The sequence below is a fragment of the Thunnus maccoyii genome, chromosome 19 (genome assembly GCF_910596095.1).
Source record: "Thunnus maccoyii chromosome 19, fThuMac1.1, whole genome shotgun sequence".
Classification (NCBI taxonomy): Eukaryota; Metazoa; Chordata; class Actinopteri; order Scombriformes; family Scombridae; genus Thunnus; species Thunnus maccoyii.
Window position 1 is genome coordinate 18,622,049 of NC_056551.1, and position 16,305 is coordinate 18,638,353.

General features: G+C 37.9%; 1 protein-coding gene across 1 annotated transcript in view; it reads right to left on the reverse strand.

Annotated features, from left to right (window-relative positions):
• Window positions 1–1,928: 1,928 nt before the first annotated feature.
• LOC121885652 (potassium/sodium hyperpolarization-activated cyclic nucleotide-gated channel 1) overlaps window positions 1,929–16,305 on the reverse strand; it is a 74,410-nt gene continuing 60,033 nt past the window's right edge. The window contains exons 7-8 of the mRNA XM_042395323.1: window positions 12,520–12,684; window positions 1,929–3,282 (exon numbers count right to left, since the gene is read on the reverse strand). Of these exons, the coding sequence (XP_042251257.1) occupies window positions 2,162–3,282; window positions 12,520–12,684 (1,286 nt within the window). The 3' untranslated portion in view covers window positions 1,929–2,161. The remainder of the gene's footprint in view (window positions 3,283–12,519; window positions 12,685–16,305) is intronic.

Below are 16,305 nucleotides of genomic sequence, written 5' to 3' on the forward strand. Positions count from 1 at the left end.
TAGAATACAATAATTTGTCACCTTTGACTCATTTTAAGAAGAGCGCAGGAAGGCCTCGAGCACAGTGCACAACCTACTGTGCTGTACGTGCAGGCAGATGGCCTGTAAGCCGTAATGGCTGGCTTATTTTAATGGAGTCATCAAATTCTTTGGTTATTGCAAGATTAAAATAGTCAATTTCCTTTGTGATAGTCACAATATTCATGGTTGACCTTGCTTCCCTGCCTCAACATCAGTCCAGGTCAGTTTAGAGTACCTAAGCCCACATAATGGATTTACATGAGACATAAACCTTAATGCAAATCAGCGATTTTTTCCTCCTCACTTGCACAAAAACACCTCTCGGTGAAAATGTCCCCTGCACACTTGAGTGCCTGTATACCTGACGTCTTCAAACTAAAACATAAATGACGTGCCAGGCTCTTCAACTACAACAATTGTGATATGACAGCGCACAGTACAGTTTAAATCAAGAAGCAGATGAGCAAGCATAAAATTTAAATTGTGGCAAAAAAAAAAAAAAAAAAAAAAAAGATATAGTGAATAAAAAATGTAAGCCTCATTCCCGTCCTTAAACAATACATTTAAAAAAAAAGAAGCTCAGTTTTATGTTAATATAAAGAATATAAAGAATCATTCATAAAATGATGCTCAGCAGTTTTAGGGAAATGAGGCAACAGAAAAGATAGATGCATTTACTTTCAATAGGACGACTTTGAAATCAAGTTGTGTATTGTAGGTAAATATTGTATATGTTCACTCGATGTGAAATCAATAGCTATACTAGGAGTAGGAATAGTATACAGAGAGAGAGGGATTCTTAAATGTCCTCTGATCAGGCGTTTCTCAGCATCAAGTAGTGCTAGCTATTGCATTAAGGTTTGTTTATCTCTTATGAAACATATGTATTTTGTCACTTAACCTTTGTTGCGTTTAGATGATATCCAGGTTCCTGATAGAAGTAAGACATTGTTATGATAGAGAATGCACCACACAGTATCTGTAAATACTAGATCTACAAAACTATTTACAGCACACATATAGGTAATCTTTATGTCACAGTCTATTGCATAATGGTGATAATCTTTAGTTTATAAATATTATAAATATACACAGAATTTTTAAGCAACATTACGTAACATCTCAGCCATCTGAAATTAGAAATAGAAAACAATAGCATCCATCCATATCTTTCTCCACACTCCATTCTCCTCTAAAAATCAACAAAGAAAGCAGCATTTCTATTATCTATTCCCTTTGGACCCATAACACTGTCATGGTTTGTATGTAAGCCTCTGTGGGGATATAGTGGCTCAACAGACTGTATTTTTGTTGCTGAGAGCAACATAACACTTGGTTACAGTGTTTGTTGATTTCTGAAATGAGGGTTCAGGAAATTGGTCTGAGATTAGTTTTTATGAGTGTGTGCTTTTTGAGATTATTTGTCGGTGTTGCTCACATTTATTATTCCACAGTGGTGTCTAAAGCTGCTTAATAGGAGAAGATAATTTTCCTCTTACTACATGGTAAAAAAAAAAAAAAGAATGAAAGAAAAAGAAAACGGAAAAAGAAATCATCATTGTCAGAATCCACAATTCATTCCAGTTAAAAAAAAAAAAAAAAAACAGAAAGCAAAAAGCAAAAATAAATAAAAAAAACTTCATACACTGTATATAATTCTTTATATTTCTCAGAAAGGAAGACTCATGTTTATACTACAGCTTTTAAATTGCCATTGCCAAATATTGTAGTTGGATTTTACACACACGGTCACATGCACGCACTCACACACACACTCTCACATACCCATACATACAGCAGTGTATATATTAATATATATGTATATATATATATATATATACATATACATACATATATACATATATATACATATATATGTATATATATATAATTAATATGGCGTAAAAGAAAAGAGAGATGTATCTGTATAATATACATTCTTAAGTTTAGGGAGACAATGTGTCTAAAATATAATACAAGGGCTTGTATGTACAGGATTTCTATGAGGTTATTTTAGAAGAAAATTGGAGAGAAACAAAAATGCTGAAGTTCCTCATTTGTATCTCTTTTGTTGTATCTCCATTTTTAAAAATGAATTGAAACATATTTAAGTTTAAAAAATGAAAAGGGAAAAATGGGATCATAAATTTGATGCAAAACGCATTTTGTCTTGGTCAGTCTCCGTACTGCTCAGCACAGAATCTCTCCTAGAACCGGGGGATTCCCTGTGCTGGGTTGAGGATGACGATGCTGCTGCCACTGCCGCCGCCGCTGCTGCTGCCGCCGCCGAGCGCACGGGAGGCAACGCTCCTGATGACATCTGGCGGAATAAATTGACCCGCTGGGGCACTGTGGTGCGGATACCACTCTGCAGATTCATCCCCTGCATTGCCGCCGCCGTTGGTGGCACGATGGAGGCCAGAGAGTCTCCTGAGGCTGGGTGCGCTCTGGGCCCCAGAGATGTGTCATGTGGCAGTGATGGTTGGGAGGCCGATAAGTGTCGGACATCTCGACTCAAGCTGCCCGACTGAAGAGCCTGCGCGCTCTTGTGGATGTCGCCTCGCTGAGGTGAAGGGACCTGCTGCTGCTGCTGCTGCTGAGGTGACTGTTGCTGCTGCTGCTGCTGCTGCTGTGTTGCAGAGCCTGCAGCTGCAGATGACACAGCTGGTTGCTGGGCAAGCTGTTGCTGTGTGGATAGAGATTGTTGGGCAATGGGCTGCTGGATAAGTGACAGCTGGGAGCCTGTGCGCGAGCCGTACTGGAAGCTCCGGCTCGCCAGAGGGGTCTGCACTGGTGGACTACACATGGCAGCCGTGAAGGACATGGGTGACATGATCGCTCCTTGCTGCTGGAGTGGGGTCTGTGGGTTGGTTGAGGAGGCATTCAGGTTGCCATGGGAAAGACTGGGAGCGGGGTAAATCCCCTGTGCTGCAGCAGCAGCAGCGGCAGCGGCCGGCAGCATGCGGGCAGCAGAGGCATTGGCAATAGCTGAAGCACTGTAGGTCATGGGAACAGAAGACTGCTGGAGCTGATTTATGCCAAAGGCAGCAGAAAAGGTCGGTTGGGCTGGTGAGTTAATGATGGAGTTTCCTGACATTGGTGTTGAGTTCATCCCGCTGACTGACTGCTTGCGGTCCACCATCATCACCATCTCCCTGTCCTGACGAATAATCTGCTTCAATATCTCGTTCTCCTGTGTGTTGAAAACGCCGGCGTTCAGATCCTTCTGGAACTTCTGCAGCAGCAAGGAGTTCTTCTTCCCTGTTGGGGAGCAGTCAGGAGAGGTGAGCACATACAGCCATGGCAAAGTTTGGTTGCACTAAACCACAGGAAAAGGGTAAGCTTCAGGACAGTAATGATAAAGATGCAGTTTGTAGGTTTCAGTAGGAAGACTTCCTAATGTAGCCACCACACATTCAAAGTACTCTAAAGACTTTGGCAGAGGGCGTTCATCTTCTTGATTCCAATATTAATTCACTAACAATTTATTTAAAATCACTCCACTAATTTCAAGTGATAGATGTATTTCAAGTCTTTCAATCATACAAGCTGCATCTTTTCACGTCCACTAAGGTTTGTCAAATTGAATGTGAAGTGTGAAAGACATTGAATGGCAGTGACTATGGGAAATATAAGGTTTTAGAGGAGTGTGAAGGACATATAAGGAGACAAAGATTACTGAAAGTATGGTGTGATAGCGTAGACTGTGAAAGTGCTGATGTGGACAATGAAACACAGAAACAATACTGACGAGTCGTACCCACACATCATGATACTGGACAGTTTTATTTTTAGAAGACAAAAAGTCTAAAGTCTAAGGACTAATTTAAAGTCACATTCTATTTAAATCACAATAACAACTTGGCTAAAACACATCACAAGGACATTTAGAATAACCTTTTTTTTTATTTTTTAAATCTTATGAACAACGTGAAAATAAAAACAAGAAAACAAATAAACAAAAGTCTATTGCTAACACACTAACTTACCACCAGTGGTTATGGATTGTATATATAGTTAAACATTACATAAAACTGAACTCATCTTACCACAGAGTACTATTCAGAATGCCATACTATATTTATCACTAAAATTAGCATTTATTTCTGTAACTAGTTATAAATACAGTTTTGTTATGCTTTTGTGAACCAATTTGGAAAATTAAACTATAAAAATGAAAAATACATCACTCCCTAAATAGTGTAAACACACTGCTTTTAAAAAGTGCTGTTATTATGCACTCTAAAGGGCATTTTGAGCCCACAGGCCTAGAAATCTTTCCCAGCCTGTCACAAGTCATGGACCGTGATAATAAAGGCTTGACAGATGGCTTCTTTAGACACCAACCACTTTTGCGGCTTTGGGAGTTAGGATGTAAAACTGTGATAAAATGCCAAATAATACTAAGAGCATGAAAGACGTCTTGACTGGTCTTTTGTTGAGAGAAATGTCCCATTTGGCAGTATTAAGGATAAAGATCTATTTAACATCTTTAGTTTCAATGATTGCGGCCAAATGTTTTTAAAGAGTGTATTTCCTGTAATTACTGTTGACCTTGTGTATTGACAGGCTGTGAAGCGTTCTTTGTTGGTAAAGAAGACAGAGTGGACTTTAAGTGTGCTGAAGGCTTCAACCATATAGTCAATCAATCATTAAGGCCTGTCCTTGAGTGCAGAAGATTTCTCCACCTAGTTTACAGTTGAGTGGCATTTTCTGGATGACTTTATCCTCTCAAGGCTTCCAACAAGCCATGCATTCATCCACAAGACGGGACTCTCGTAACTCTAACAGTCCCAACCGAAAATGGATTAATGTGACGTCTGCAGCTATTTCTCAGAATCAAGTTCTCTGTTTGACGCTGTCAACTTTCACTGTCACTACAGGGTCGGGTAGATACAATTAGAGCTAATACTAGCACCAGATACTGACTAGATTCAGACTACTGTTAACTTACAAGGCTGCTTTCATTGCACTTTTAAAGGTGACAGGGTTAAACTCTGTAGATTGGAAGGACAACACATATTTATTATTTCTCCAAACAGAACCTATCAGGGTCTGAATGGTTGCTGGTGTGGCAGCAAAATCCGAATACATCAACAAGGTAGTTCAAAACAAGCGTATTGTTAGGGTTTCAGGGCACTCCGGGTGTTGCCCAGAGACAGGTGCAGAGCTACAGCACGGGGGTAATCAACTTAATCAAGTTTAACAGGACACTGCATCATTGCGGTTCACTTTAATGTGTACATATTATGTCTGCATTAGGCAGAAGAGTTCAATGAACATTACTCATACATACTGCACTGGCACAGGGGTTCAGTAGTGTATTATAGCGTGCCGTCTGTCTTATCTGTTGCTGTCCCAGCTAACCTTCTGAATTCTTCTCTGGCCTCTTCTTATTTCTCTCTTCCTCTAATCCCTATTTGATATCTTACTCTGTCTGTTGTACAGTTAAGGGTCTGCAAACAGTTATCAAAGACCATGACAGATTTTAAGGGCTATATAAGCTTACATGTAAGCAAATTATTTCACTTCTCATCTTCTCCTACTGTAGAAAAGCCATCAGAAAGATCAATCAAAATGGCTGCAAAAATGTATTGTGCAGGTACTGTACAAGACAAAACATTTTAGTATACATCACAGTAATTGTCAGAGTCCTATTAAAGGAAACATATACTCATACTTAACATGTGAGCTTGATTTGTGCTCTGATACACACCTTGTTCATATGGATACACTGGCCTGCTCTGACCACTGAACTGAACTACCCCACACTTGTTTACAGTGCAAATCTCATAGTGGAGTGAGAAGCAAAAATAAACTATGTAAAACCTGAGATATAGAAAATAGGCCGTATGTATATATATATATATATATATACATACGGCCTATTTTCTGTTCAAAATATTCTGTACTGCTTTCTCATTGTTGCATCAACTGTTTTTCTGCAAGGACGATTTTTGAACACGTGTGCTAAATGAAGTTTACCTCATCTATAAACCTGGACAGAAAGACTGTAAAAATATTATTCCTAGAAAACAAAATGAAAACAAACAAACAAAAAACATAAACAAAATGTAAACATCAATCATGGGTAAAGAAAGGTTTCTTTTTATATATACAAAACTTATAAAATTGAAATAAAAATAGGTCAGCTATGGGTTGAATCACCATTTGAAAATAATACAATTACAGTACTACATTATTTATTTATTTCCTGGCACAATAGAGCATGTAGTTCAATTTACAAACTTCACCCCCCAACAATATGATTTTTTTTTTAAAAAAAGTAAAAAGTAAAAGGTAATTAACCCATATCTGAAATCTGAAGAAAATTGTATAAATCTGAATAAAACAGTCTGAAAGTCAATTAATAACACCAAAACAAACAAAAGCAACAAAAAAACAGAAAAACAAAACACAAACATCATAATGTTAATGAACAACATTTAAATAATCAACACTGTTTAGTAAAAAAGTAAAATACACACATTTTGAAAGACAAACCAAAGATTTATGGCTTTACAGAGAAACTACACATTTTTCACTCTGATTTATAATACAATCTCATTTCACTAGTAATCAGTAATAATCTGTGTCCTATTATGAATCACTGCAGGAAATGTTTCTTTATGTTTAGTTTCATTTAATACACCATAACCAAAGAGCACTTTTTAGAGAGAAAGTTTAAACTAGTCTAAATGTGTGTGAGAAAATAAGTCTTAATGGATTAAATAAACTTTTTTAGTATGCAGTCAACATGAGAGTTGTGAGAGAGTAGTTGTGTGTCTAAACACAGTTTTAAGCAAAAGATGAGATTTACTATCTTATGATTAGTGTCAGTCAAGATTAAATCTTCTCCCAGATTATTTACACAAAAGACAAAAGTCATATTTCAAGTCAGACAATCAGAAACAAACTTTTTCTATCGGTGAAAACATGAATAAATAATGAAATGGGATTTCTGCATGTGACAAAAAGTGTACGTGGCATTGCATTAGTAAAGTTTTTACTAAGCTGCAGACATGATTTCATTTGTGAATGCACTTTGAACAAAAGATTCAAAGATTAAATAAAAATGTCACACCAACAGAGCTGAATATGTGTTCATAATCCGGTTGATTATTCTATGATTATAAATAAACATGGCATGTAACACTGAATGAGATATCTTTGTTTCCTTGATTGTCTTAGTTGTTGACATTTTGAATGTGTCCATCAAAACATCTGCAGGACTAGTGTGGGTGACTTGAGTTATGTGTCACTGATGCAGGAATTGAACACTTAATGTAACCTTGTGCAAGAGGACAAGCTCTTGGAGGATGAGATTTGAGACCGGATCCATTTAGCAAGCCTCTAGGTCAATTTCTCAGGCTGTTCGAATGTTGGAATTGGAATAAAGTGTTTACCTGATGCCTACTCGTCGGCCAGGACACTCTTGAAAACGAGATGTGCTCGTCTCAAGACGGACTCCTGGTCAAATAATTTTTAGATAGATAAAAGATAATGTCAAATGTGCAACACGGTTATTGGTTTCAAAGCATGGTTACTTTTTTTTTCTTTCCTTTTTAGAGCAAGACAAGCATGTAACCAAATGCAGTTCATATATAAAAACGATACAACCATCACGGATCATGACAAAGTATCTTCCCTTGTATGAGACAAAACCCCCTTCATGGTTAGTCTGACAGGATGGATCGAATCTATACCGCTCTGAAAAGTGTCAGTCAGAGTGGTTAGCTTTCGTTTTCCTATTTACAGCTAGCTATAGCTGTAAGCTAACTCAGCTGATGGCTCTCATAAAAAGGGCAAATGCAGATTATTCTTGAGATCAAAGGGCATATGTTGTGAAGGGCACAGAGTGACAACAAATTCATACACTTCACTACAGGACAAATACAGATTGTGTGTGTGTTATTTTTTAAATAATATACTAATCCAAAAAATGCAACCCTGTCTCCTTTGAATTACGTTCATATGCAACAAACTTGCAACTTGTTGTTAGTGTCAGGTGCCCATGCAGTGTGGTGGAAGTACAAAGACAGAGATGGAGTTTGTGCCCTGTGTCAAATAACGTAAAAAAATAAAAATATAGTGAACATTTAGCAGATACTTTTAATATTAACTTCGCATGAATTTGAGTGTGAACATTTTGTGTTTTTTGTGTGTGATATTTTTGATACAATCCAACATTATGTTTCTGCCCAAAAAATGTTGCATATGATTGTAACTTTGAGGAGAAAAGGTTGTCTCATGATGTGACACACATCTGTTATTGTATTCTGATTGACTTGATAAGCTGGACTTATTCCAAATCTATTGTTTATTGCTTGTTGCTGACTTGCCTGACGCTACAGTATTTCAATAGTCAACAATTGGGTTGCAAAGCAATTCTATATTGATGTGCCTGTGTCAGGCAAAAGAATACACAAATACAAAGCCATGACAAAGAAAAACAACAATAACAGATAGAAAGGTAGATACAGACTGGAAGCTTAACCACTGATATAAGACAACATTGGCACACTGTAATTATGCAAACTCAACTTAAAATTTGTATACAAGTGATTGTTGTTCGTGGTTAATATGATAGGGCCAAAAAATTTGCTGACAAGGTGACTTAACTGGTAAAGCCAGTTGTAACACAGTGAAAAGATGTGGCTAATTTATTATGATGAACTGTCGGGTTGTCCATTTACTGTAGCAGCCATAAAAGATAATGAGATGAACCATTAATAATTTCAAAATCCAGATCATGAACTAACCTGAACTTCATATATTAAATTCACTTGACACCAAAGCGCTGTTTTATGATGAATATAACTCCAAACTGTACCCTATGTGATTTTAATCAAATGGGGACATTTTTACTGGGAGTGGCCATCAGTTAGAAGTTTCTGGGAATAAATAACAAAACGTCTCTCTCAAACACTTCGGGGCAGCATTTTAACAATACTCAAATACAGCTGTCAGCATGAACTGTTGCTACCACCGCATACTCTTTCTATTCATCAGTGGAATCACTCTTTAATAGAGATTTTATCTATGGAGCTCTCTGTTGCTAGGGTGAACGGGGGCAGGCCAGGTTATGCTCGAGGCTAGGAAGGAGGTACTCAACGCAGTTAGAACTATGATATACATTTTTATTCTTACTTTGTTTCTTTATTTACTTTGCAACATACTCTTAAGAAATATCCTTCATGTATAGTGGAATTCAGAGAAAGACCCACGTGGACAGGGTAGGTCAGGGTTATGGAGCGATCAAAGGTGCAGGTGTATGCTTTCTGTTACTTTTCTGTATCTTTTACTGTCTTAGTCATAATGTCATGGCTGTATTGCAACCAAAACGGTAAGTTATGAATTCATGAAGAGAAGGGGAAAAAAGTATATATTTCCTTTGTCTTATAATTTCCTGTTTTACTTATTTACCTGTCTATCAATGCCTTGGTATACCTATATGATATATTATTGACAGAGGTTACTTGTTGATGTACACCTGCAAACGTTGTGGAAAATAAAATAAATAAAAAAACTGGTAAAAATAAATAAATAATTTCAAAAGTGGAAACTCCAATCCCTGTTAATAAGATATACTAACCATAAAATTAATAAGTGATTGCTATATTTGTGTGTCACAAAGGAGCATTTTGTAAAACAGCAGGACTGCAGGGCAAATTAAATTTTTATCACCATCTTACTTTGGGAGCATCCACCCGCACTGTCAAAATAAATAAATAAAAACGCTACTTTTGATAAATTAGCTTCATTGTCTTCATGGTGGTGTTGGTATTGATGATTTTCCCTGTTTGCCAAAAACAGGGAAAGAGGTGCAATGCACTTGTCAAATTTTTACACTGTCGTCAGAATATTCATTGCACACCAACATTGCCACATAAATTGTGGTGGAAAGGTAGCAGCTTTACTGATTAAATGTGGCAGTTTACTGCCATCAAACAGTGTACAATAGCTGAGCTACAAATGAGGCAATAGCCTACTATAAGAATTAGTGGGTGCTGGTCACATATGTTCATTTTGAATCTGCACCTGCCTCTTTCAAGTTCAAAACAATTGTAATTTTATTTTCAACTAAAACAGGGATTGAGTAGGATATTGAAAATACTACAGCTTAAAATGTACTTGTGATTACATGTTGATAAAAAAAATACTCATTTTACACAGACTATTTAGTATTTATATTATTATATAAATTACTTTTATTGATTGAATGTAACACTGAAATGTGCAAATGAAATGTAGGATAACATAATACTACATTTTACTCTCCAAGATACATATTGTCAACATTTTTATCAATAAGCCTGATTGAGGGCAGACAGCAGAGAGGAAAGTAGACAAATGGATACATGAGAGTGGTGTGCTGCGGTTCAGAGCAACTTCTCGTTGAGACCATGATGGACAATGAATGCATCCCTAAAGTATTTTGGTTTAGTTTCTGTCTCCGTCTATTTGTCAAACTAAATGAACTGAAACCAACGGCGAGCTCAGTGCATGGTAGGCAGTATGAGAAAAGGGCGCAAGGCCCGCCTCAAACCATCCAGGCAAGTGAGCAACACTTTCCTAGAGCAGAGAAAAGAAATTTAGAGAAAAGCGATCTAAAAATCTGTGACGTCATGACAATGTAAAGTATATGGGCAGAGCGGAAACTCGCGGGAAGGGTCACTGGGGGAAACACCACTGCACATATTCAGTGGGCCACACAACGCGGAAGCAAACCTGGAAGCTAGAAACTTTTTTTGGTGTATGCGCCAGCCGAGTCTGAGTGGACTGAGCCGGACCAAAAATGGTGCCCACTCAGTCCAAAAAAACTGGACTGAGTGGGCACCATTTTTGGTCCGGTATTCAGCTCTTATAATACATCCATGGTTTTGAAGCCTCAAGTTTGGCATTTTGACTGTCGCCATCTTGGATTTTTGGAGCCAATAATAAGTGACATTGAGTAAGAATTGGTGAGAAGTGACAATATTTGGACGAGAGGGTGGAGCTGACCCTAATGCTAGCTGCTAGCTTGGTTAGCACGGTGAATATACAGTCCATGGTTAACTGTGATAATGCTAATGCTAATTTTTGCTAGCGAAAAATGGGCTTAAAATTAAAACAAAATGTACTTACCAGAAAAACTGAACATCCGACTCCTTAGAGGGTCTTTTAGTACAACCAAATGCTGAACAAGACTTTTTTAGGCGACCAAAATGTTACAACTAATTTTCATGACCTGAAAACACACTGAAATAGTGACGGCTAAGGCTACGCCTACAATCTGCGGTTATGCCATGGTTATGTTACCTAACCATCATTGTGTATTGGTTAATAAACTGCAGGTTTAAGGCACTTCCGCAATGGCTTCACTTTCAAAACCTGGAACTAACCGCTTGGTTGTGGCCTGTTAGTAGCTGGTACAGGCATAAGAGGTAGTGGTATTTAAATCCCCTCGACTTAACAGCAAACATTTACCAGAACTTCTTGTGTCGGGATAATAAAGGGTTGTAAAAGTATAATTTCAAAAGATAAGTATTTCTAATGCAGCAAAATATAAACAAAGATAAAGACATGTGTACCTTCTACTTCTGTTAGTTGAATAAACCTTTTTTTATAATACTTTAATATTTTCTACAGGTTTAATGTTTAACCAAAGTATTGGAGCAGACAGAACATAATCTAGAAAAGAAGTTGGAGAATGTGAAACATTAGGGTCAATGCAACCAATTATTGCCCTGTTTGTAATTCATACATGTGCCCCTTTTTAATCTGTAACAAATATGTTTCTGGACCATTATCATTTATTTTCTTTCAACTATAATCTGTCATGACTAATTTCTTCTATATATGTTGCTCAATCAGAGAATAAAGAATAAGGAACCATTGTTGATGATGAGGGTATACAGTAGCTGATTGAAACTATACGGGTCCTGCCTGTTGGCAAACTGGGCTGGACCTGATGGATGTGGGGACCTGAAGCGACTTCCAGATGTCACCTGGCCCTGCTCTGTTTCTTTTTTTACGGGGTTTGTGTCTGGTTGATTTTGAGAACTCTGATATGGGGTGGGGTGCTGCTCATACCCAGGAGTGCAGATGAGTGGAAAGAGGGCCAGACACACATGCATGTTAGGTTAGCTTCCATCCACTCGCTGGCGTCCAGTGGGGGGTCAACACCAAACCAACGAGGGGGCGACCTGACTCCCTCCCGGACAGCGACATGCACTGCCTTCCAGTTAATCCAACCACAAAACGCTACTTTGGTTCTTTAGAAGGATTAATGCTGGTTACAACAAATGTTCTTTCTGGTTACTTAAGACAAAGAAAGATGTGAGGAAAAAAAAAACGATTGCATACAGGTCATGCAGCACAAGATGGCAGACACAATGCTTTTATGAAGAAAGAAGGCAAACAAATACTGATAAGACAAGACAACAAGGCACGATGACAGGCAAGAGATTCGACCAATCAGACAGGACAGGAGGATTAGATGTAGGCAGGTCTTACCTATGCGGTCCAATCGGTCAATGGCAACAGTTTCAAAAGCACGTCGCATCATGGGGTACTCTTCCAGCACCTCATTGAAATGGTCAACAGAGAGAGAGAAGAGTCGGCAGTAGGTGTCTGCTCGCACGCTGGCTGTTCGCCTGCCCTTAGTGAGCAGACAGATCTCTGTATGACAGAAACACAGGGAGACAAAGATAAAACAAGGTTTGAGAGGGTAAAAAATTCAGATGTGAAAAAAGTGAGACAGAAGAGGAGAGTGCAGCGGGACATAAAGGAAATCCTCTCAGTAATTACAGTACAGATTACCATATAGATGAACCTTGAGTGTAAAGGTACAGAAGCAGGAGCTAATGTGAATGTAAATAAAATGAGAAGCCCATCAGCGGTGCTGTCACTTGCATTATACTAAGATAATTCATCATCCTGCAGAGAGCTAATGGTCACATAATGCGATACAGTAGTCAGCTTTACAAAAACAAAACCCGTCAAGCATGACTGCATTGCTGCATCAGTGCACTGCATCAGTTCTCAAATGTAATGTATAACTAAACAGGGATTTTGTTTCATAGCAAACTGTATTCTTTTTCAGTCACTGTGGTTACTGACATGAAGAGAATGGCCTTCAGAACAATAAAACAGCATCAAAAACTAACCTTGTAGCCTCCCTCACATCAAGTACTGTAATAACATGGCATCTTAATTCCCTTTTTTTCTCTTATCTCTAAAATTAAATGCAATAGCATATTTTCTCTTTAGGGTGCCTATTTGTGCTAATTCAAGTGCTAACACTTTCGAACGGTAGTTAGGTGATTGCAAACTGAACTCCCGCAGTGAGAAAAAGGTCAGGCTTTCAATTCTGTCTAAAGTAACAGGACCTCAAATTTTCACTTCTGATGACAATAACATCAGACTAAAATCCAGTATCTTGCTGTGATACAATGATTAGACAGGATGTTCCATGTAAGGAGATGGAATATTAGCCGCTGGTGAAGACAGTTCAAACCAAGCAAGACTTTCTCACCATAGCATCTTATTTAGCTAGCAAAAAATAGATGAACATGTGTGCTAGATAATGTGTGATGCTAACACCTGACATTCAGAAGGTCCTATTTCCTCAGTGTGTGCACGAATTAGTGACAGATGGCAGAAAATGCACAATCCTATATATGTCCACACCCTATTCATTCATCCTTTTATACCTCTTCCATTTGTCTCCTCTCTGTCTTTTAACTGTACATTAAAGGATATGACTGGTGCTTTTCTATATATTTCTTATTGGCAACAAATTTGGAGCTGTTTCTAAACAAACTAATGTGCCCAAAGTCTTCGTAATGAAGGAACATGTCACCTTGTGCAAAGGTGTGGTTCATTGATGTCTTTTTAATAGTTTTTGGACAACAACAGAGGTCTACGGCACTGAGGAATAAGATTTATCAGGCTTTCTATATACACACACACAATACTTGTAAGTAGGGTCAATTCATTGTTGGTATCTGCACATGAGATTTGTTGACAATGTGAAAAATGTAGAAAATCACCAGCCATATCCTTTAAGCATGTGTAAAACAGTACCCAGAATTTAAGCACCGACTTCCCTGGGTTTCTGTTCTATCCTCTGTTCAAACCCCAACACCTCTCAACCCCCATCCACATTTGTTCTTTTGTCCAATCAACGGCACAACCTCCATCTTCGTTAAATCTTTAAATACTAACTTGTTGTGGTGTGATCTCTCCTGGCTATGACAGGAGTTGTCATGAAAATAGAGCACAGAGTGTGCAAAATGTGAGAGCAACACTCTCAAGCTGTAGGTGTGAATAAGGTGTTTGCTGTTATAATGGAAAAGCTGCATTTAAGTGGTACCTCTGTTAACACAAGACACACAGAGAAAAAGAGAAAGAAAGAAAAACCTGGATCTTGTAAAAATGTAATTTCACAAAGGGGGAGAAACAAAGGCAAAAAGAAAAGACAGTGAGTGGTTGGTCTGTGTTATTAAAAACCGACTGTACCACTAGCAAGCATACATTACATGCTGTGCAACTGAGTTAAATGTTTTATTTGACAGTGAGAGACCAGTGGCTCGGATTAAGAAAGATGGGTTAAGTTGGCTGGGTGGGCGATTCCTCCCAAATTACTACCTGCCATGGCACTAAATTTTAACTTATGCGATATATAACTTTAAACGATGTTATAGATAACATAAGTTATTCTCCCAAAAGCACCAGAGGCTTCTAATTACTGCCTTTTCAATTCATATTGGAAACATTTACAACCAGTACAATCAAATTATTAGTTAGAATATAGTGCCAAGGTAAACTGTGTTGCATTTGCTGCATCTCAAAATGTATCACTAGGTATAATTGTACCTGACAAGTAGAAATAATGTTACCTGATAGCTGTGCAGTGATTACTGGGATGATGCACATAAACTTCTTTTTTGCTTTCCTCTATCAGAATAGCAGAATAGCACACAAAGCTCAAGTTGTGAACAACTGTTTGAGAACGTCAAAGCACTACCCTGACACTGAGCTGACATAGAGCACAAAAGTCTGTATGTTTAGGCTGTGCTTACGTCCACTCTCATAACACTACATACATACATCAAATACACATATACATCAAAATATTAAGCTACACTCCCACTTTCTCTAAAAGTGCAAATATCCAAGCGTCACTACTCAAATGGCCTGCTGTATAAACCACTGAATGAGGTCAGCCACGTATTCAATAAATACAAAGTGAGACAGATCAATCAATTTGTTCCTAATGACTTCATATAATTGTTTTCTGGTTCTGTTTTAATTAGTGCCTTTTAAAAATACCAATGTACCGGGGTCCTGGGGGACCTAGAGGCTCTCTGTCAGTCATTTTGAAAGAGACAGACACAGATGCAGCAGACACAGATTTCCTTATGTGCTTTGACGACAACCCCAAATTTTCGTTTTACACAATATGCTAATTAACTAAATTTCCTAAAATAATAATAATCTGTTTTTTTCAGATGACATTAATAATATAACTAATAATGTTTTGAGAAGAAATAAGTTAACAGGGACACCAGTCGGTAGTCCTTGTATGGTACTATGTTACTATTCAACACATTTTTTAACTATATACTTTCTAGCTCATCTACTTTAACTTTTTTAAAGTCACTGTTATAAAGTACCAATAATTTAACAGCATTAAACCAACTATGCTCATTTCCAGCTCTATATTTTTACTCTGGGACTCCACTAGAGTAGCTTTGCATGATTCAGTGTTCAACAAACTCCTTATTTATCCAATCTGGACCCTTTATGCAGCCCCTCAGTTCATCCTCTGTCTCTAACAGACAGTCTTATCTCCTGTCTCTTTAAGGCCCCCCTCCTAATGAGCCCACCCTGCTCTGATTGGCCAGCTTTCCAGAAGCCTGCTGACGGGTAGCCGTATTGTGTTAAGTTACCGCCGATGCAAACCCAACATTTCCTGGTTTACTGCTTCATATTAAAAGCTTTTAAATGACTTAATAATGGGAGACTTTAATCATCAACAAATTACAGGAAATTAAACATGTTCCTCACCAAATTAGCAGAGCTTCATTAGTGGCACCAAAAACCAGTCAACACAACAACATATGGAGAAATGAAGAAACAGCCACAGTGATGATGATGTTTGATGAAGATCTGCAGACAACCAACACACTTCCAACAGGTAAACAACTTATTTTACTTTGCCTCGCTGTGTAATGGAAAAATATTCACAGCGTGAATGAAATGCTGTCTACTCCAGACCTGGACTAGACAGACATT